This window comes from Schistocerca gregaria, chromosome 11 (genome assembly GCF_023897955.1).
Source record: "Schistocerca gregaria isolate iqSchGreg1 chromosome 11, iqSchGreg1.2, whole genome shotgun sequence".
Lineage (NCBI taxonomy): Eukaryota > Metazoa > Arthropoda > Insecta > Orthoptera > Acrididae > Schistocerca > Schistocerca gregaria.
This window is the reverse complement of record NC_064930.1, coordinates 145,098,671-145,123,329: the sequence shown is the minus strand read 5'-3', so window position 1 is coordinate 145,123,329 and position 24,659 is coordinate 145,098,671. Positions and strand designations below refer to the sequence as shown.

At 40.4% G+C, this 24,659-nt stretch overlaps 1 protein-coding gene across 1 annotated transcript in view; it reads right to left on the bottom strand.

Annotated features, from left to right (window-relative positions):
• Positions 1–24,659, bottom strand: part of LOC126295266 (uncharacterized) — a 710,311-nt gene that overhangs the window by 158,649 nt on the left and 527,003 nt on the right. Inside the window, exons 58-61 of the mRNA XM_049987689.1 lie at positions 21,652–21,829; positions 12,249–12,308; positions 6,464–6,556; positions 2,076–2,113 (exon numbers count right to left, since the gene is read on the bottom strand). Of these exons, the coding sequence (XP_049843646.1) occupies positions 2,076–2,113; positions 6,464–6,556; positions 12,249–12,308; positions 21,652–21,829 (369 nt within the window). The remainder of the gene's footprint in view (positions 1–2,075; positions 2,114–6,463; positions 6,557–12,248; positions 12,309–21,651; positions 21,830–24,659) is intronic.

The following is a 24,659-nucleotide window of genomic DNA, read 5'->3' as shown; positions in this document are numbered from 1 at the left end:
ACTTTTATTTTTTTTCCATTTTCACTACTGAGATTCCGACTACAGATTCTGTGGCCTTCGGCCTCATAGTACAGAATTCAGAAATAGTTTTAAAAAATTCACCTAGTAAAATCTATTATTTCAGTACATTCTAATATCTATTCTGAAAGTAATGAGCTAATCAGTTTTATTGGAAATGCATACTATTAACAGTTATGGACAATGACGTATATTGTGCAATACGTATTAAGTAAAATTTGAGTGAGCTATTAGATCAAATTCAGCTATAAGACTGCATCCAAAAGAAAGCCTAAATTTTACGGATTCCAGCAAAGTGTTTAAATTAACCTAAAGTCTGTTAGTTACATAGATATTAAGACTTAAAATCTGTAGCCTGTATGACTTTCAGTGCCAATTGTGACCAAACTGCCAAATAATTCCGAGATCTGTTTCGATACTTTTGCTATCTTTATTTTTCTACGCAAAATAACCTCAGTCTCAACTTTGTAAGTGCATTAATTAAGAATTAAGTAAATTTGAATATGTAAAAATTATTGTTCAAAAGGGCTGCCGTGGTTATAAGTCGGGAATTCTCACGGCGGAAGCATAAGTTAGTTCCGCATATTTAGATTGATATAGCTCACTCAGGTTATTTAAATAATAAAGCCCAATAGCTAACTTCAAAACCAGTTAGAAAGGATCATTTTAACCCTGGGAAATTATAAACTATAATATATTAACAGAAATAGTCAAATATTCAAGTGCTCTTCTATATAAGGTCTCAGCTGGTGCTGTTCTCAGTCAGATTCTCACGGAGCAAAAGTTGGGTCAGTTTTTGGTAAATGTAATTGTGAACATTGTTAAAGATTGGAAGTTTTTTACCTACCTAATGTGACGATTAAGTGTAAGAGGCGTGGTCACGCGAATATTGTGTGTGCGAGTAATAACAAATAAATCGTACTGTGCTTGACATAAATGTTCAACAATGAATACAATCTTGACTTTTGATTTTGGAAAACTTAACTAGGATCCTGGCTTTTTAATTTCAGTGCGATTTAGAAGAGACGGGCGCAGCTACCGGGAAGACAATGTGAATAAACAAAGCGAGGTAGGTCGAGAACACTGCACACTATCTACTGGGTGAGGAAATGTTTCAATACCGGTACATCCGGTTGTGAGGTGAACTAGTAAGTGGCGCTAATAATAAAAGGACATGTCCCAGCACGTTACATGTGGTGCCCCAGGTGAGGATACAGCCCAGCACGTTATAACTGTCTTCGGTATAATGCCTGTGTACGTGACGTGTTTGATGAGTAAATGCAGATTTTAGTTATTACATGAAAATAAGTGTGTAAGAGTTATTGTACAACTGCAATCTTGAAGATCAATACTGATGAATTTGATTTAATCGGGGTATAGTGTGGCCACTAACAGTTATTTCAATTCTGAGAACTCTGACACTAAATGGGTGCTTAAATATTAATAATAGGTACATACAGAAATGAAATTTACCACAACCAGTCTAAAACAGGAACAGGTTTAACGAAAAGTACTAAACTTCTGAACACGGTGACAGCGGAAAAGGTAGTAAGAAGATTGGGATAAGACAGCTAATTAATGCCAGTGATAACATTTACGTAGATGGATTAGATAAAGTATGACTTAAAGCAAGCTTTCAAACATGTTGAACTGGAGAAAAAAAAGCAATGAGTTATATGAAATAACAGAGACGGCAAGGATGTGCTTATTGAGTGGAAAGTTACTGGTGGTATTAGAACCTTTTAAGTTACTGGATATTTATTTTTTATGCACACTGTAAACCTGTATGTAAAGTGAATATCTAAAGGAAGGAAGGTTAGCATCTACAGCATCAACAATAATGTCAGTAGAGAAGCAGCAAAAGTTTGGAGTAGGGACAGATGGGGTAGAACTTGTCCATGTTCTTTTCACAGGAACCATCCCAGCATTTACCTCTCTGTGCCACCACAATCAGTGATAATTTCAAATGGACAGTCAGGATTGATGTGGAAGAAACCATGAAGGTCCGAACACTGCCCGATAAAACTACTGTGTCAGTAAAATAATCAAGTCTTTACCGTGTAACATCTGAAGCATGTCCTCTTGTGGCTTCCTCCTGAAACAATTGGAAATGGTTTCAGATAAACTAAGTCAGTGAGACTTTACAGTACATTAGGGAAATTATACTAACACCTGCACATAATGAATTAATTCTGACTTACTTACAATATGTATCAAAAGTAGCAAAGCCTGTACATTATACTCTGTGAAAATTATATAAATCACTCACAATATAATACATCACTTGTACTGTAGGTTACCTGATTTTGTAACTATTTTTCTCGATTTCCTTTATATACTACTACTACTACTACTACTACTACTCTCAGCAACAGCAATTATTATTTGTCAGCTGGTAGAAACCCTCTGTTCAATACATACATATTTCCTTTCACTGTAACTTCATTTGGTGTTTTAAATTAATTTGGCAACATTTTTAGCTTCCATACCACTCTGCATTCTGCAGCATAATACAAGGTCTGTTCAGGAAATTGTGGAACTTTGTCCACTAAATTTTTCTATGCTTACCTTTAACTTATTGTGCACAGTCTCCTTCAAAACACTCTCCTACACAATTTATTCACCATTCCCAAAGCCATTTCCACTTCAAGAAGCAGACTCGGTACACCTCTCACTGCACCATGTGAAGTGCTGTCTGCAAATTTTCATTGATCTCGTCTATTGTTACAAGTCTTTATGCTGTCAATGGGGTTCTCAATTTTGAAAATAAAAAAAAATCCACAGTGGCAATGCCTGGAGAGAATGCAGGAAGAGGTAACACAATGATTTTGTCTTCTGTCCAATAATCATGCACCAACAGAATGACGCGAGGTCTCACTTGTGCGACCCAAGAGCACTTCGTAAGCTGTGAAGTGAAGGTCTTCCAGGTCTCGACTCGTTAGCCACACGACGAACTTGGTGGCAACAACACTCATTCCGAGACGCTTTTTCAGGATTCAGTGACACGATCCAACTGAAATGTTACATTCTTCTGCAATCTCTCAGTCAGTCAGTCTCGGATTGGCACCCACGATTTCATTAACGTTTCTGTCAAGAGCACTGTCAGCACCATAGGCTTCCTGCATAATTTGCTGTGTGTCTGTAGAGGTTTACTCGAGTTCCACACAAAATTTTATGCAACCGTGTTGCTCCTCCAACTCTGGCATCTCGAAATTGGCGAACTGTGCAACACGGCGTTCTATCAATACGGCACTGAACGATAACTGACTCACGTACAATGATGAACCTCTGGCAGTTACACTTTAAACACTGCCACGTGCAGGGATGCCAATCGCATTTCGCTCCGACACACCAGTGGTGTGAAGTTAAGAGTGTTCTTACGGTGTCATGTCAGATTACAGAAATGCGGCACTGTAAAGACTTGAAAAAATGTAGCGAAAATGTTTTAATGAGGAGCATACACTTCGTGCAGAACAGGAGGGAACATCTTCATCACATATTGGTTTCTGTAAAGTTCAGTCATTAAAATACACTTAACAAATTCCATTAAAATGGATAAATAACAAGAATGAGCAAAGGAAAGCAACAACAATAGTGTGGCAAATACGGCTGAAACCAAACAAACTTACAGAAAGGTAGCACATACATTTCAGTCACTCCTGTTGTAAGTCTGATACAGATAGCTATGTATATAATAAAAACATTGTTAGTTTTTGGATGAACCATTTTTTGAATGCGAGTGTGCATGACCACCCCCTTACACACACACACACACACACACACACACACACACACACACACACACACAGCTACAACGTGCAGTTATCCCGACTGAGTACACAGTGCTAGGACTGTACACTGGCTGGTGAGATGTGTCAGGTGGGCTGGGAGAGAAAAGAAATGAGGCAAGGAGTGAGAGGGAGGGTTGGCGAAGGGTCGCTGATGGCCTGCGGACAGAGGAAGGAGGTACATGGCATAGGACTGCTACACACAGTTACCAGTATTGGTGAGTTTGTGCACTGCATGATAAGAAGATGTGGTTTGAGACAGTGACAGAACAGAGGAGGGGGAACCGTCCAAAAGTGTGTTTGGGCGCAGAGGGCTAGCAGAGGTAGCACCTAGAGAATTACGGGACTGAACAGTGTGTTGCAGTGGTAACTCCTATCTGTGTGGTACAGAAAAGCCGGTGCTCGGGGAAAGATACATGCGGTGCTGTGTCCCGCCACTGGGTGGCCAACTCTGCTCTCGGTCACAGCTCGGTGGTGGCTGTTCGTTGGAGCGGACAGCTGGTCAGTGGTCATCCCCACATATAATGCTGTGCACAAGTTGAGCACAGCCTGTAAGGGGTCCATAGGTCCTTACTATAACTTTTCACTCGTCACAGGTCGATAGGGCGAACAATCGATTGTGACGTGTTGCGAGAGTGAGTGTTGAGATGCACCAGAGTGGTTGGTGGGAATGGTGTGTGTGGGATACAGGGTTTTTAACCAAGAAGGGTGTCATCATTACCATGGTTAGACCCCTAAATAATAAATAAATACTAGGAAAGTGATGAAGTATTTTTATAAAAGTGATCGGTGAAGTTACTAGTTCCGATATTTAGTTTTGCGTCTACTGCGCCGGCCTAACCTTGGATTGCAGTGTTGCATGCAGTGATGGATTAGCGTGTGACGATAATGGCAAAATGAAGAAAGCCTGTGCTGAGATTAGCCGTAATTAGTATGTATGATGAAGGCAGTGGCTGTCTCCTTATTGTGTTTTGAGAAGAATATAAGTTCGTAATTAGTAAAACTGTGTTGGTGTTCCTTATTACCATACATTCATTATTATAGTATTGAACAGGACGAACTGGAAAGTAACAACTTCCGTAGCAGTCAATTCCGATTACCAGCGCCATTAGGTTCACGGTCATGTTAATAATAAATATTGGGCTGCTATTCGATCAGATCAGGTCGGGATAAAAATGGAGGTGTTACAAGCCGATATATGATACGGCTGCCTCTGATGCGATACTGTCAACCCGTGACCGAACTCTACAAGGATGTTGTGACCGTGTTAGACTGGATGCTCACAAACAACATCATCATCCAATAAGGAATCTTAAGGATTTAGTGACTGAGAATAATCTTGTACTAATGACTTACTAAGAAAATACAAATCGACTCATGCTCTGCCTCAGTTAACTGATCGAGTTTAATACAGCTGGGATGTCGCAGGTACCACAGAGGTTGCCTAAAAAACCACTGTTTGTTTCAACAAGCAACCGGTGCATGACAATGTTGAAGTTGCACGTACAACGCTGAACCAGTTTAGAGCATAAGAAAAATATTCCTACTGCTGTGAAACCCAAAGTTTGTTAGCCCAGTAGAGTTGTTACTAAAGGATGGCCAATGCTTGAAGTTATGGAGCACTAGCCAATCCCATCAGTCCAAGTTTTCAGGGCCTGTTTACCACCGATACTGTTCGAGTTATCTGGCACACTTCACACTTGCAACTACCTCGGAGGGATGTGAACTTTATCAAATACTATGCGCACAGAAAATATTACCTCTCACAACTATTGTTATATTGGAATTATATATATATAGAAAGAAACTTCCACATGGGGAAAATATATTAAAAACAAAGATTCCAAGACTTACCAAGCGGGAAAGTGCCGGCAGACAGGCACATGAACAAAACACACAAACACACACACAGAATTACGAGCTTTCGCAACTGGCAGTTGCTTCGTCAGGAAAGAGGGAAGGAGAGGGAAAAATGAAAGGATGTGGGTTTTAAGGGAGAGGGTAAGGAGTCATTCCAATCCCAGGAGTGGAAAGACTTCCCTTAGGGGAAAAAAAGGACAGGTGCACACCCGCACACACACACACACACACACACATCCATCTGTGTATGTGCGGATGGATATGTGTGTGTGTGCGCGAGTGCACACCCGTCCCCCCTCCCCCCCAAGGGAAGTCCCTCCGCTCCCGGGACTGGAACGACTCCCCACCCTCTCCCCCAAAACCCACACCCCCCCACCCCCCCCTCTCCCCCCCGACGAAGCAACCGGCGGCTGCCTCGCCAGGAAAGAGGGAAGGAAAAGGGAAAGATGAAAGGATATGGGTCCCAAGGGAGAGGGCAAGGAGTCAACCCAATCCCGGGAGCGGAAAGACTTACCCTGGGGAAAAAAGGATAGGTATATACTCGCGCGCGCGCGCGCACACACACACACACACACACACACACACACACACACACACACACACACACACACACATCCATTCATACATACACAAACACAAGCAGACATATTTAAAGGCAAAGAGTATGGGCAGAGATGTAAGTCGAAGCGGAAGTGTGGAGGCAAAGATGATGTTGAATGACAGGTGAGGTATTAGTGGCGGCAACTAGAAATTAGTGGAGATTGAGGCCCGGTGGATATATATATGTTAAAACTTACTTCATTGTCAGTTGCATCTGCCGCAAAATGTAAGTCTGGATCCTCTTTAATACACCTGCTGAACGCTGACACTGCTAATGGATCTTCAAAAACCTGCAAACAGGACAGTAACTAGTGTTAATTGAAACTATAAGCACAGGTCACCATACAGTACTAGGCTTTCATTGTAAAGAAACGGCAAGAAAAAAAAAAATGCAAAGCCAGAATCCTGCACTGTTAAAACTTCTCTCCGTGGGAAAATTCTGCATCACCATTGGTGTGCAACAAGTTGCTCTATGTGGTCTTAAGCCATTCTCATGTGGTATGTAGAGGCTAATTGAGTGAAACATGTTTTGTTATATCACTATATGAAATTTAATTATGTGAATCATTCACGTGCATAGAAAACATCAAATTTCCGAAACTTACTTCAAAATGTGAATGAAAATTATGCAAGATCACTTTCTATGTCATTGGTTGGGAAAAAAGCAACATTGGAACAATGTTTACTTAAGCTGAAGAGCCAGATTTGCGAGTCCTTCAACGAAAACTTAAAATTTTTGGCACACTATGGACAAATAAATTTTTAGAAACAGATGCCAGTGGTTAAAAGTGCCACAATATGGCCAAGTGCAAAAGTCCAGGACATGCACATAAACCTGCACAGATTTCCTACTCAGCACATATCTGTGTACCTGCCTATTAGTCATTTGGAAATGAAAGCTATTTGAGATTAACCTAGAACATGCAGAGGACAACAAGTTACAAATACAAATTTTAATGGCTTTTGTGACTTTAGAAGATATGGCTTAACTGGTAGACTACTGCTTTCAAATCCTGGTGATCTTTATTCAACATCCACAAGGATTTTTAATCCTTCATATATATAAAGATTCCAAGACTTACCAAGCGGGAAAGCGCCGGCAGACAGGCACATGAACAAAACACACAAACACACACACAGAATTTTTATTTTTCCCATGTGGAAGTTTCTTTCTATATATAATGTTTGAAATACAAAAACGTGCTTATGTTTTGTAAATAGAGCAGTAGTTCGACCTCCATGTGATCAAATGAGAAAAAAAATGCTGATGCAAAAAAAACACAGTGACATGAAGAACTGTAAATGATCTCTTACTTACACAGATAAAAATTATTTGAGAGATTATTACTGACTAGATTAACTCCATATATTGGCGCCAACCTTCCAACATACCGAGCCGGTTTTCAAGCGAGCAGCAGTTGTTGTTATCAAGTGCTGTCCCTTACAACCTACACAGAGAAAGGTTTCCAAAACAAGATAGACATTGGATTGGTTCTCATAGATCTTACGAGCTTACGATACAGTGTGTATCATAGGGCTATTGTTCGAGCTGACTAGAATCATAAAACGCAAACAGACCTATATACTACTCAAGATGATGTTACCATGCAGGAAAGTCAAAGTCTCACTTCATGGCACGGACAGCGAGAGCGTGGTTCTGAATAACGGTCTGCCACGGGGCTCGTCACTATCACCTGTTCCCTTCAACCTGTATACAGATGACATGCCAGAAACCAAATCACGTAAATTTGCATACTCTGACGACCCGGCCATCGCGTATCGAAGTAAAAAATTTCAGAGATCTCGACAAAACAATGAATGCAGACCTGGAAGTCCTAAACACATATTACACCAAGTGACAGCTACACCCAGACCCCAACAAAACAACCGGCACAATAATGCACCTTAACAACAGAGAAGCACATAGAAAGTTACAGCTTTCTATGAATGGACAGCAGATCAGACACGAGAATAAGCCTAAATACAAGGGCGTGAAACCAGATCGCACTCTAACGTACAACGCACACCTGGAAGACACAAAACAGAAACTAAAATGCTGCAACGCTATCCTTTCGAAACTGGCTGGAATGACACGGAGATGTGGGGCGAGCACTTTGAGGATATCAGCACTAGCTCTTGTCTACGGTGTAGGTGAATACTGCTCACCAGTCCGGGAGAGAAGTGCACACGTAGTTAAAGTGGATGTCCAGCTGAGGGAGACGAGAAAACGCGAATAATCTCGGGAACACTCGGGGCCACCCCCTGAGCCTGGCTCCCTGTCCTAGCCAACGTAGTGCCCCTGAAATCAGGCGATCACAGCTAGCCCTAAGAACATACCAAAAAATCCTAGACAACCCGGACTTCCCTATCCCAGAGATCTAACAGATATAAACAGGCTTAAATCCAGGACAGCTTTCTGGAAAAACACCAAAGCGCTTCAAGGTTTCAACTCAAAAATAACCTGGAAGGAACGATGGGCTGAAAAGTGCACACAAAAACTGCTATTTGGTAGACGACCCCAACAAGAAGATCAAAGGACTCAACCTTCCGAGGAAACTGTGGACAACTTTGAACTGCCTAAGAACAGGTGTCAGCAGATGCAAGCAACTAATGAAGAAATGGGGCCTGTCAGACAGCTATTAATGTGGGAGTGGTGACATCCAAACAATGGAACATTTGCTCATATGTGAGGAGTACGGATATGAAGGTGATTTGAGAGACACACACACACACACACACACACACACACACACACACACACACACACACACACACTCAGTGACTCCGCTTAAAGTGGCTCGAAAGTTCTTGCAATGTTATATAAGAGCAACTGTAAAGAGTATTGTTTCCATAGTTGTATAAGTATATTGTAATTAATGTAAGAATGACTGTATTTGGATATGCCGAATGAGTAAACAAATAAATAAAAATAGATAGTGAGAAGTGAACAGTTTTATAATCTACAAATAATACATATCAAAACAAAAGTGTATCAGAACTGTGACATTATAGATCCCACTGATGCTGCCTTAAAGTTAAAAAAAGCGAAACGTGTCTGGGAGAATAAAATACAATGCAGCAAGTAAAGGCGTTTTTTATTTACAAAACATTTATAAAATGGTATTTTGTCTGGGGAGGAAACTGAATACTTTGGAGTTCTCTTTTTGAAACCACCCACTGATGTCCCCAAAATCATTCAAGATTTTCTCTGTGCAACTAATCATTAATGAATTTAACATAGCTATTTCATAAGTGTCCACCTTTGGAAGCAAAATCTGTGCAGTTAGTGGACAAGGTCTAGCGGCAAACAGCCTTTGAAGAGTGTAACCGTCACAGATAACCTAGGCAAGCACATACCTTATGACTATTTAAGAGAGCTCAACAAAAACTGCAAGCCAGGATCACATTTGCGCCAGCTTTTGTGTCTACATAAATACTCTGCAAACCACCATATGAGGATTCTGGGGCACAACCTTGTCCAGTCCTAGACAATCACTTTCCTGTTCCACTTACAACTGGAGAGAGGAAAAAACGACTGTCGACATGCCACTGTAAGAACCATAATTTCCCTTGACTTTGCAATCTTTACACGAGATGTACAATGTCAGCAGTAGAATTGTTCTTTAGTCTGTCTTAGCTTTCTCAACTCTGTTTCATGAAAATAATGTCTCTTACCTGCAGGTATTCCTATGTGAGTTCACAGATCATTTCTGCAATACTCTCATATTGATTGGACCTATCAGTAACAAACACATAAGCACACCAGAATGTACATAGTCTGCTACATATATGCAGTACTCTTTCCTGTAAGTCTCCAAATAAACTCAAGTCGACCATTTGCCTCCCCAACAACCGACGTTATGTGCACATTCTGAGTCATATTGCTTTGCAACGTTACACCTACATATTCAATCGACACAGCTGTGTCGAGCGGCAGACCTACTAATACCGTATTCAGATATTACAGGATTATTTTTCTTACTCATTGGCATTGCTACATTTAGAGCAAGCTGCTATTCATCACACCAAATATAAATTCTGTCTACCTCAGTTTCTATCCTAATACAGTCACTTAACAGTTTCATGTACAACTCATGGTCATCAGTAACCAGTCATAGACTGTCACTTACAGGACAGACTCATGGACTATGAGGAATTACGTATAAATCCTTGATCTGTTTCTAGTTAATATTGTGAGGTTAATGCTCGTTTCCAACAAATAACAGCACATGCAAAAATGGCTTTACTCAACATAGTTAACAAGGTAAATCACTCATAAGACTTAGCATTGTCAACTTTCTGACTGATTCGATTTTTCAGAGACCACAGCCGCACCAAAACATTCTTTATGAAGGAAAAAAGTTGATTCTAACAGGGCACTAAATCACAATTAATATACCTCCCAGCAGTTTTTGAAAAGACACAAAAATTACAATGTTTAGTTTACACACACACACACACACACACACACACACACACACACACACACACACACAGGAACTGGATTCCATGAAGGGAAAACTGGATTTGAACAATAACAGTCCCCACTAGTGACTATATTCCTGTAATGGCAGCAAGAATCACTGCCTGGCCACTGAGTGTTTTAGCTAACAGTGCTACCCTCTCACTATGAATGAAAACATTAGTTACTGTTGAAAGATGACTTACTGGCTATGTAATCTCAGAATGTTATATGAAGTAGTAACTTCATAAATCACAAATTGCCATCCACATTTCTACTGTTATGTTTTGATATTGGTAATGATTTAGTTTTTAACTGATCTTGACAAATGCTCATGTAATATCTGCATTACCCTATGCTCCAAACAATACCTGCAAGCAAATTACAACACACTCTACATTCTAGGTTGCAATTTGTCAAAAAAACACGCTTACCACACTCGGAAATTACCTCGTGCTCCACATAATGCTTTACATTACGAATTTGTGCAGAGTGGAACATTTACAGTTTGTCACTTAGCAATTCCGACACGCCAACATTTTCGTGAATGTACAGTGAACACTGAATGGTCAGTTACCATTCATTTATTTGTTTCAAAGCTTAGATGTAAATATAAAGCTGTGTATCACTGCATATTTGATTTATTTCTGATACTTCAAGGCTTCAAAATATGAGAAAAATAAGTAGTCTTGAACAAAGGTCACATAATTAGTTTACCTTCTGTATAACCTGTCCTATATGCATTCCCACAGAAAACATTTTCTAATGTCTGACGATTTACTTATCATCTCAACAATGACACGATGTGCCCGCAGTACCAACTTTTTACACACTTTCAGTGTAGGGAAACTCTGCATACCTTCCAAAATATACAAACTTGATTGTTTTGTATTTCACTCTGTCAGGTTTTAAAAACCTAGCAACAAGAAGGTAACAGAATTAACAGAAAGGGAGTCACCAGAACGCAATTTTTTTGGAGTGATAACTAACAATTTCTTCAGAAAAAGAATTTGAACAGTTAGAACAAGGACCAAGCATCCTAATCCACCTGGCACCAATACTGTGTACGAGGCAGGCAGTATCACCCCAGTCATGGTGTGTTCTACGTAGGTATCTCTATGAGTGTGAATGTGTGTGTGTTTTGTGTGTGTGTGTGTGTGTGTGTGTGTGTGTGTGTGTGTGTGTGTGTAATTGTGCTGTGAGAGCAGTAGCATGAAAGCTAAAAATGGCTCTGCTGATGTTCAACTTTTTAAGTGTGGTCGATTCATCACTACACGTGACAGATTTTCTTTCTGCCTTTCTGTTTAGTATTGAAATCTTGCAGCATTTGTTATTGCAACATCAATGATCAGATAATTTCCACAACATAACATTCTATTTATAACACATATGGAAATGACACATTAGAGAGTATACTGCAGCTCCGTCCCCTCACTCACACCCATATAGGTAGCCTGTAATTAGACAACTGCTGACAACGTTACAGAGACGAGCAAGGCTGACACGCAGCAGCTACCTACCTCTTTCTTAATACTCTGCGGGTCACCGACAGTAAGGGGACCACCAGCAAGTGCCTCAGACTGCAACAAGTTAATGAGAAAAATTACACAAAATTGATTTTCATCATTGTGATTCTGATGGTGATACACGTATCGTTCATTACGTGACGATTGTTCACTAAAAAATTATAACGTAGTAAACAAATCAGTTCCTGTGACTGAGCTTTGATATTTGCAACTACGTGTAACGGGACACCCTCCTCTAGCATTAGTTTTCCTCGACAGTAATTGTCGATATCTGTATTATTTTTCAAGTTGTGGACTTGTCAATATTATCTCAGTTGCTTTTCTGAAAACTTTCACATCATTTTATACACCGTATATTATATTTCAACCTAAAATTTACGAAAAGGAATTTCTTTATAAAATATTCTAGATTCAATGTTATAATCGATAAGTACTAGTTCTGAATGTACAGTAAAAATTATTTTTGTTAGAATCATTTGAAATTACATATTGCTTGCACACTTAAAATTGCTACTATTAATTACACAATCCTGTACTGTTTAGCATGTTTATTTCTGGATTCATTTATGAAATAATATTGAAATTAATAATACAATGAAAAATAGTAGGAATCCATTTGTTACAAAAAATTGTAAGCCATTTGGAATATTGTTATTTCCACAGAGTAAGAGAGTCGCAAGCTTGCCTCTGATGTGATCGGATGTACTTTTGTGTAATAGATGTGGACAATGTAATTTCCGCTTTGTTAAAGTGAAAAACCAAAACTCTGTACGATATAGTAAAATGCGAGAAAATCAGTGGAAAGTATATTCACGCAAAAAGTTCTGCAACAATTCCAATTTATTTAGTTAAAACCAATCATGAGGACCTGACGTTCAGCTTCAGGAATCAGACTCCAAACAAGAAGAACTGGAGCCATCTCAACTTGACAAGATAAGTAACCTTTCAAAGTTTATTGTAATTTTCTTTCCTCCCAAATCTTCATATAAACTTTGCTTATTAATTAGCTGTACTGCTTATCGTTTAATGTGAACAATAGATGGAAGAAGGACAGAGGGGGAGATTGCACACTGCATTAATACAGTTGAAAATGACTGATGACAGAACATTTGTACGTGTGTGTGTGTGTGTGTGTGTGTGTGTGTGTGTGAGAGAGAGAGAGAGAGCATGTACACGTGTGTGTATGCAGACACATGTCAAGCTTCTGCCAATACTGGATTTCCCAGGTATCACTCGGGATTGCAGTGCTCCCTAATATATGAAGTATAGGAACTGTAAAATTAGCTGTTTATTGTGCGATTTCATGGCCTACACATAAAACTTTCAGAAATCTTAATCTGTGCATATATAGCTTTTGCCTTTCTTTTTTTTTAAGTATGAAAACATGTCTATGGGAAACCTATGCAAGTATACAAAGAATATTACTTGGTACGAAACAGAAAACTCAATTCACGTCATTGAGAACACTGCCAATATTTCTGCAACTGCAGCATGTTGCAGTTGGAATGGATCCATAACTTTTTTTTGTGGTTCCAACAACTGTTACGAAAAATGGCAAGGGTTTTGCTCTGACAGTTATCGATAAGCACTTGTGGAGATAACAGTTATTGGAATTGCTAAAATCACCTATAAGATTACCGAAGTCTTTACTGATGGACAGTAATCCTATTCAGCTCATCAATAAACATATCTACCATGCCATCTCCTCCTCTGACACCAGAAAATCTGTTAGCCAGCCACCGATTAGCACTCGTCTGGTCTATCAGTATCACCCCAGCCTCAAAACACTCGAACGCGTCCTTCACCGGGGCTTCGACTGCCCCGTCACGCTTTGACATGGCCAATATCCTACCCACATCACCAAAAGTTGTGTTCTGCTGCCCGTCCAACCTACAGAATATCCTCGTCCATCCATATTCCAATCCTGCTGCGAGTCAGCCACCCCACCGGTCACACCCTCGCGGTCGACCCAGGTACAGGACTCGACACCTACACCCGCGTACCACCATCTACAGCAGTCCGGCCACGGGCTTTTCGTACCCTACAGAAGGCAGGGCCGAGGGCAAAATCAGCCACATTATTTATTTACTTTGTTGCAATTACTGTACAGCAATCTATGCGGGCACGACACAAAACTAATTGCTTACTCACATGAACGGCCACTGCCAAAGTGTGGCAACTCCAAACTTGAACACACAGTTGTGAACGTGTGGTGCACCACAACACAAATGACCAACAGCTACTTCACTATGTGAGCCACTTGGATACTCCCTTCCAGCACTAGTTTCTCTGGACTAAGCAGGTGGTAATTCTATTTCCAGCATATTTGGTGCTCTCACAATCCCCCTGGCTTTACCCTCTGCTAACCCGTTTCCCATTGCCTCGCTCTACACTCTCTCCCTTCTGTTTTGTACCCACATCACTACTTCTCAACCTACATCATGTACTGCCTTCTCCTTCCACAACCCCTCCCTTTCCCTCTTTGTCTACCTCTTCACCTTCACATGCCTCCCCCCCCCCCCCCCCCTTACCCACTCTCATTCTCCCTACATCTTATGTGCACTACCCTCCAAACTACATTTGTCTTGTTGTGCAAATGCCGAGTCACGTATTGAAAGACCTGCCTCTCACTATCCCGCTAGCCCCCGTTCCCGTTGGGGGTTTTACTCCACACACCCCTCACCTCTATCGGCACAGACAGCTGTTATCAATAATCGACAGTCAGTCTCGCCACAGCAACAGACGTGTGATTCAGTGTGTGTGTGTGTGTGTGTGTGTGTGTGTGTGTGTGTGTGTGTGTGTGTGTGTGTGTGTGTGATCTTACACTAGATAAAGAACAAAAGCTCAAAAGCTAATGAAGTAGTCTTCTGTTGCATGTTTCTATGTGCCACACATCAGTCTGCTATAGGCGAGTGGTTGCCTTTCCTTCATATTACATAAAAAGAAAAAAAGGAATGCAAGGTAAAGTATTATTTTGCATTTTCATTTATATCACAATATTACATAAGAAGAAAGATTACTCATTACAGCCTGATATTACAGCTATAATAAATCATTCGTTAAAGACAAAAGGTGAATGTTGACTCGTTACAGCCTGATACCGCTGTTTTAACAAATCATTTTTAAGGACGATTCGAGATTTGCAAAACAACAGACACTCAAAAATTTGTCAAGTGTATTTGCAAAATTCCAATCAGGTGCTAATAGGGGGAGGGGGGCGGAAAGATTCTGATCAGTTGAGTAGAGGCCTATGGAATAACGGGAATTCCTTCCGAGGTCAAAAATTCTGTGACAGATGTGGCCGCCTGATACGGGGCGTTGTCACGATGCAGCAGCCAATTGTCTCAATGGCTGCCCTCACCGTATTCACCCTCTTTCTGAATCTTTCGAGGAAATCTCTGTAAAACACTCGGCCGACAGTTTGTCTCGGAGGAACTATCTCACAAGAGCAGCACACGTTCGACGTTTCGGTCATTTTTGAAGTTGTAGATCTGCTTGAGCAAGGTTCATCTTCAACATGTCCTCAGACTTCCAATAATTATTTGTGCCAGTGAAAAAGTTGTGCTCTCAATAAGGAATGGTGTTATCTACGGGCCTTTTAAACTTTTCAAAGACCACACTCGCAAGTTTCCCATGTCTGACACAAAACTTCACGGGATGATGTACTAAATTCTGCTGTTCCATTTTCGTGACACACAACAAAATCACATCTTCACTGATGCCGCTCTTAGAAACCGTGTGACTACTGTACAAAGCTGAAACTTGGACTGAGCATCTGGAAGGGATGAACACACTGGTCATCACAAGTAGAGCAACACAGAGCTGCCAGATCACATGCAGTTTTGTCGGACACATTAACATTTTTTTCACACATCTTGTACTTGGTGAGGGGGGGGGGGGGGGGGGGGGAGGGGGGGGAAGAGGGAGAAAGAAGAAGAATATGTGCTTAAAAAATGTATTTACTGAATAATAACAAATGATGTTGCCATTTTACAAAATTAATGCTTGAAAACAACATCCTCCATGTGACAGTTGTTTTCACCAATGCACTTCTCAAGCTTTCCAACACTGTCAATTTGAACAACTGCCAGTTCTTCAAGGGTACCTGGTTTATACTCTTATGTATGTGACTTGAGGTAGCACCACAAAAAGTAGTCACACACGGACAGGCCTCGGATACGAAGAAGCCGAATAATGTCACCAACTCGGGAAATGACGTGACCACAAAAAACATTCTGAATAGCTTCCACTGACATTCTTGTTGTGGGATTTGCGGCCCCACACTGCTGAAGCCAAACTCGCTGTATAGGAATACATTTCCTTCTTAGTTCAGGTAGGAATAATTCAGTGATCATCTGCCTACTATGTTCCGTAACTACGACAGTTACACTGTGTCCGTCATCGTCTCGGAAAAAGTATGGACCGATAACATCTGCACTGGTTACAGCACACCAAACATTCACCTTGTGAATACGTAATGATCTCCCACGCATTAGTTTTGGATTTTCACTGGCCCAATAATGACAGTTCTGTCGATTTACCACGCTGTTCAAATGAAAATGAGCTTCATCAGTCATTAACAAAATAATGTTGTAATTTTGCTCAAGTACAGCCTCCATTTCTCGATCAAATTTAGCCACTGTACATAATCTCTAGGGTTACCATAAATGTAATAAAACTTGGTAGCAAAGTACCAAGTGCACAAAATGGAACAACTAGTAGAAGCTGATCATGGAAGAGTTAATTTGTGTTCTGGAGAAAAGTAGGAACAGAAGAGACAATGCTGACTACGACATATATTAGAAGGTAGACTGAAAAATGTAGACCCACATACGAAACACGCGTATGTTCAGAGAAAGCTTTTGACAGTGTCTCGCTGAATACATTCTTCACCATTCTGGAGCTATAAAAGGATAGAGCAATTATAAGAGTATGAGGACATCAAAGAGTTAGCAATTGGGAAAGGAATGAGATACACAGGTATTCTACTCCTACTCACTTTGAATTGTACACTGAGAAAGCAGCAAAGAAAACCAAGGAGAAATTTGTATTTAGGGGGCAGGGATGAGACGTGTAAGATTTGCTGATGACACTGCAATTTTGTCAATGGCACGAAAGGGCACGGAATGTCAGTCGGTATTTACTTTACGTGTTCGATACATTACAAATTTTAAAGTAACGACAGAAGGTACAATTACCGTCCCAAGAAAAAAGTGAGAGGTGAGTTATTGCTCAATTTCTTCCTCTTGAACTTTCAAAACTTGCACACTGAACACGTGGTGATGTATTTGTAGCAGAATTACAGCAAACTGTGAAATCTAATGTGTATACACACAAAATTATGTCAATGTGAGCATATTAGCTCAGCCATTCATGACAGCAGCCGTTATGTTCGCAAATTTGTCTTTCGAAATAACTCCAGATGTTGACAACAGAAGGCTGCACTGGCAGAGAGGCAGGCCACGAGACATCTGTACACCGTTCTCGTACACGACGAGCCCATTTCTCGAGTGACGGGTGGCTCATTTGTCGAGAAAATCAGAGCCTGACCTACACTCGGGTGCAGTCTTTTTAACGCCAAGTTGCGGCCTGAAGTACCGTATTTACTCAAATCTATGCTGCATTCGAATCTGAGTCGTATCTGAAAAATGAGACTCTAAATCGAGGAGAAAAAAGTTTTCCTGTATCTAAGCCTAACCTGAAATTTGAGACTCAAAACTCAAGGTGAGAGAAGTTTTAGGCTGCACTTCCACAGGTTGGTCCGTTGTAACGTGAGACACAATTTAGGTCAAATGGATGAAGATACAACTACAATAGTTTGACTGCTAAGCTTACGACTTGAACCAAACTTTACCAGGTACCCACTGCTATGCGTCAGGTGCTCCGTCCGTATATATATGGGTACCCTTCCTTTTTCATGGGCTTCGTCTAGTTTGAATTGATTGCTTATTTTGCTCTGATCTGATAAGTGCCGTTCTCTTTGTTATAGGTGTTTACGTAACTCTAAGCTGAAAATGCATTACTCTACTATGTCGTGCATTGTTTGTCGCATTCTGACAATGAGTGTTTACGGCCTGTCGCCGCTCGCGGCATAGCCTGCTTTTGTGTGCGCTACTGCCGCTTATGATAAAAAAATGAGAGGAATTGTCTCACTAGCGAAACAATGGCAAGATACTGCTATTTGTTGTTACTTACACTGCTGCTTTCTTTGATAATGATCAACAAGAACCAAATAATAGAAGATGTTCCGAACGATAGTTTAGTGTACATTTTTCTCCCTTTGAAAATCTTTGCAGATGCTTCTTTAGTACATTACATTCTGCAAAGAAATTAGTCATCTTAGATTTAAAAATCCCGTCAGTTGCCGTGCTTCATTTCTGACTGTATCACTATACAGCATAAGAATAAGACAAATATAAACGTGACATGATACGTATATTCTTCCACGTTTGCTGTTGTCTCACTCTAGTTTCGTAGTTATTAGGCAGACAGGATTTAAATGAGATACCAGCAAACACGAAAGAATACACGGTGTAATGTTTACATTCGTATTATTATTATGGTGAAGAGAATACTGCACGACTGCATGTGATTCACGATTCATAAAAGTTCCTATTAGCAACAATCTATTGTCACAGGTAGGAAGAAATTTAGAATGTAGAGTTGGCCATATTGACAAACATCGCAAACAGACTTGCCAGTCGTATTTTTGTAGTAGATTTTTAGTAATGACTTCAAATGCAGAGTGTGTTGTTGTCATCAGTCTGCAGACCGGTTTGATGCAGCTCTCCACGCTTTTCTATCCTGTGCAAGGCAGAGTAGCAACATTTATAAAATAAGAATGAAAATAACTTAGAAATTAAATGCTGAAATTTAAAACAAAATTTTATTATGTTTGTAATACATCTTAAATGAAATGTTTAAAATATCAGTCATGATTCTGAAACACTATCACTCAAATCTTTGTTGCTCATTTGTTCATACAGAGCATTGTCCTCCGTACTATCTAGTGCATCGGATGTTGAACATTTTTTAAATGCTTGTTGCACAGTCTTATTTGGAACAGACTTCCACGCATCATAATAAATCCATTGGCACAGTTTAACACATACTGTCGATGTCAGTTGTCTGTCGCTTTTTGAAAGCCAGTCTGTGTACGTGCGTTTAAGCTTGTCCTTAAATGGTTTATTCAGACAGACATCATCCCACCTGGAATTACTGCCGAGTCCGTTTTGCTTTCCTCTACTTTTCATTTTACTGCAGGTGTTGTATGGCCAGCGTACGATTCTAATACCAACAAACTGTGTACACCGAGCATTGGCAGGGCGACAATTCCACCCACGCCTAATCCAGTCCAGCACCGTGTCCTCAGAAAACTACCCAGTTTCGTTTGATCTTACAATTACAGTTTTTGGAAACACTTCCGAGTTTGGTAAAGTCTTTCGGTTGAAAACTATGAATGGGGTTAATTTATGTCCATCTGCTGTGCAAGCAAGCACGATGGACATCCGCTGTTTTTCACCCCCTGATTTCAACCGTAAAATTTGATGGCATGTCAAAATATACGGGAGTTTGGTCAGCATTTCCTATCTGAAGGTATTGCTTCTCTGTGTGCCACCTAATTATGAAGCACTGAAGTTCTTCAAGTTTTTGTTCGTAATTTCTCGGCAGCCTCTGTGCAACTGGAGTTCGCCTCCGAAGTGAAAAACCCGAGCGCTTCATAAACAGATCAACCCAGCTGCGACTAGCCTTAAAATTATCGATTTTTTGCTCTCCAACAATTTCATGTGTCTTAATTTTTAAAATTTCTGCATTCACAGGCAGTAATTTCTGACGCCGTTCATTAACAAATTTATTTAAAATTACTTCTAGTGCATGATGGTGTTCACACTTTGGCCCACTAGCTGCTCCTGCTACTTGAACATTCAAGTAATTTGTCTCTCTGCAGTCACCATCACCTGACGTTGCTCTCATCAATCCTGTATCACAGACCTGCAGCATCATTAGAACTTTGTTCCGCAAAAGAAATAACTCCCCTCTTGAATTTGGCACTATAACGGAAGCGCTTCATTATGGTTCACTAACACCGACAAGCCCTTCACAAAATTCCACGACGCAATACGTGCTGGTACATGAAATCTTAGTGAGCCCCAGCATATCAACTTGTTCAAAATCCTAAAGCCTTCTGCATTGTTGGTATTTTTGTGTAAAGATATTTTATTTTTGCTGCTACGAATATTTGAAAGACTGCTATATTCAAAGATGAACAATACGGAATTTCTATTTACTACTTTGGATAATGTGTGAAAATGGAGTGGTTGAAACTCAGGGAGGAGAAAAAAGCTCATCTTATACGTTTTTTAAAATTTATTTCTGACGCTGCAGTTTTGTCGTCATTATTTATCTTTGTGCCTGCAAAGCATGCCTGTGTAGCGCTACATATATTCGAAGGCAGAAGTTAGTTGTGGCAGCATCTACCAACAATTTTCAGAACTTCCGCTTACTTTGCATTTGATTCTAAGCTGCGAGCGGTTTTTTGGATTACAAAAACTGGAAAAAAAGTGCGGCTTAGATTTGAGTAAATACAGTATGCTTGGGCTGGGTCTCTAATATGTTAAGTGTGTATCACATATGCCTCTCGAAATTAAGAGTGCTCTTAAGTAATTGATTATTTATACACTGCATGCAAGGGACTCCACTTCAAAATGTATTGACAAAAGGGATTCAAACTTACCAATTCCCAAAAACAATTTTCCTCGATCGCCAGATTTGTGTGATTTCATCACTGAATGAAATACAGCATGGGGTTTCAGAGAAACGAGTATGGGAAACTATTTTCCACAAATGTCATATTTGTGTGATTTTGCGTCACAATGCACTACTGGATGGCATTTGAATTCACTAACTATCAAATAGTTGTCCACAAACTCCACATTTTTGTGGGATTTCTCCTGATTGCATGGTAGTATGTCTTTTGAGATAACAAGCAAAAGCAAAGAATTTGCTACATACATTACACTCGCACGGCTTTGTATATGTGCCTAATGCAGAACGTAATTCAGATTGCTTTTGAGCAGTTACTGGTTTGACAATATACTCGTGATACATTGGTCTTTTCAGCTGAATACACCTTTGCACACTAATCACTAGAACCACTTACCTAAACCATCAGCAAATAAGTGAGTATGAGAATCCTGTCATTGTCTTTCATACTCAAATGCTTATTCGGCATAAAATCAGTGAGGAACACTTCTCCGCATTATCTAAAACCATTTGACTGTGGTTCTACACCATCAATACTAATGAACACGTGCATAATGAGGATGTATTTTGATGAAAAACTCTGTAGACATGAACGGCAGTTTGAGATAGAAAAGTTGTGGTCCATCATACTTACATTATTTGTACTGCAGAAGGAATTATTCTCTTCTGTGGTAATTCCTTGTGTCGGAACACGACAACTGACAAAGTGTGTCAACGTCTCTCGAGCCATCATCGACTCATCGTGGGTCACATTTTTAAGATTACTTTCTTCAAATGAAGCACTGTTATTCCCGTTAGAAAGTTGAGTAGACCTGAAACATAATGGAACAAATAAAGATGCAGAAAACAGTTCAGTCACGAGTATATTAGTAATAATCCTGATTTACTGCTGAGTAAATTGATTAGTATGAACATAAAAGTGATGATTTAGTTACTTCACCAGACTAAAAATTATGATAAAAACACATTTACACACAGAAAATAACTATTATTACAAGACAGGCACTGAAAGAAAACAGACATGAATTTAACATAGAATATTATGATATTTCACTTCAGTGGTTCATAATGTTATGGGAAATGGAGACCAGAACAATTTCATTCAGATTTGAATTCATTTTCCAGACAGAAAAAGAAACTCAGATTTTGCTCTCCCTGTAAACCACTTTCAGCAATACTTGAGACATCTGCTCTACTAAAATGTAAATCTGAACTTCTCGTGTTGACTTCCTGTATATACGAGAAGTCCATGCAAAGTCCGAGAGATGGCACCACCGCCGCATATCCAGGTCATGTTTAGTTGGCAGCATCTTTGGAAAGAATGCACACCACGTTTCAGCCATACTGGTCTATTTCTTTGTGTTTGGTATTCGTGTGAATCAACGAAGTCGAGCGATCGTCAAAAAATGGACGAAAAAAAATTTCGGGTGGTTATTAAACATGACTTTAGAAAGGCAAAACACCTCAGGAGACTAAACAGAAGCTTGATAAACATTACGGTGACTCTGCACCTTTGATTAGAACAGTTTATAAGTGGTTTTAAAATTTTCGGAGTGGCCATATGGGCACAAGTGATGCTGAGCTTTCTGGATGCCCTGTGGAGGTCACGACTCCAGAAGTCATCGATAAAATTCGTGATATGGCGATGGATGGCAGAAGAGTTAAGGTACGTGAGATTGCTACTGCTGTGGGCTTCTCGAATGAATGGGTACATAATATTTTGCATAAACAATTGGACATGAGAAACCTATCCGCAAGAAGGGTTCTGCAATTTCTCACATTTGATCAAAAACGGAATGGTTTGAAGTGTCGCAAGGATGGTTAGCAGCTGTTCAGGAAGAATCCGTAGGACTTTAAGTGTCCTTTTGTCACTGTGGATGAAACATGAATACAGTACTATACTCCTTTGAACAAACAACAATCTAAACAGTGGGTTACCACGGGAGAGTCTGTACCAAAAAAGGAAAAGACCATTCTTTCGGCCGGAAAGATTGTGGCCACTGCCTTTTGGGATTTGCAAGGGATAATCCTCATCAACTATCTGGAAAATGATAAAACTATTACAGGTGCATATTATTCATCGTTACTGGACCATTTGAAAACCAAGCTGCAGGAAAAGCGATGGCGACTGGACAGCAAAAAAGCCATTTTTCATTACGACAATGCACCAGCACTGCACTGTATTTTATTCTCCCAGACACGTTTCGCTTTTTTTAACTTAAACACGCCTCAGCAGTTGTGGTCGCAAAATTAATGGAAATATGATTCCAACTCATTTCACATCTCCCCTATTCTCCAGACTTGGCTCCCTCTGACTACTATTTGTTCCCCAATTTGAATAGATGGTTGGTGGGATAAAGATTTTATTCAAATGAGGAGGTGATTGCAGCAACTAATAGCTATTTTGCAGACTTGGACAATTCCTATTATTCGGAAAGGATCAGCAAATCAGTATAGTGTTGGACGAAGTGTGAAAGTCTTAAAGGAGACTATAAAAAAGGTTTACCCAAAACATGTAAGTAGTTTTTATTTTTCGGCAGGTGGACTACATTGTGGTGAGGATTGTGCCAGACGGGTGGCAGGAGGGGGTGGGACGAGGGTGGAAAGGGTGAGTGAGATGGGGGGGGGGGGGGGCTGAGTGAAAGAAAAGGAAGCCAGTGAGAGGTATTTGGGGTGAGTGGCTAGCTAGGAATGTGGGAGGGAGTGGTAGCAGGTGTACGGGCTGGCACACCTACAGTGGGAAGGGGCACATGCTGAAAGTAGGAGGGGGGTGACAGGATGGGTGGAGCATGTGGGGACAGTAATTACTGTAGGTTGAGGTCAGGATGATTTCGGGAGCAGGGAATATGTTGTAAGGACAACTCCTATCTGTGCAGCTCAGGAAAGCTGGTGGTGGAGGGTATGATCCATATAGCTCAGGTAGTGAAGTAGTCACCAAAATTGAGCATGTTCAGGATGGATACACGGACAAGGAAAAAAATTCCCTGATTTCTCCCGGATTTTCCAGAGAAGAAAAAGGGAGAAAAAGAAAAAAAACGCATTTTCCTTAGTGAAAACACACTTTTTCAGTGTTAAGTGGCAGCATAGTTTCCCTCAGAAACTAAGGTTTCATACACTGGCTATAGCTTTCCAGAACTTTCGAAAACGAAACACAGGATGGACGAATGCGCGCGCGCGCACACACACACACACACACACACACACACACACACACACACACACACACAAAGGTTTGGAAAGTCCTTTGATGTGCAGCAACATCTATGCTCGTTAGTTTCCGAGCAATGAAATTGAGACTGAAATGCGCTTCTGTAAGCCGTATCACGCGATTTCGCCAGCGGATGACGGGAGATATTCACAGCGTAGGACGCGTGATGTAATCAGCAACAATGAATGTTAAGTAGTGTAAACACACAAATAGGAAAAGTTAATCATTTAAATTTATGTACATCTACATCTACGTGACTACTCTGCTATAATACACAATAAAGTGCCTGGCAGAGGAATCAATGAACCACCTCCAAGCTGACTCTCTACCGTTCCACTCTCGAACGGCACACGAGAAAAACGAGCACGTACATTTTTGCGTGCGAGCCACGATTTCTCTTATTTTATCAAGATGTTCATTTCTTCCTACATAGG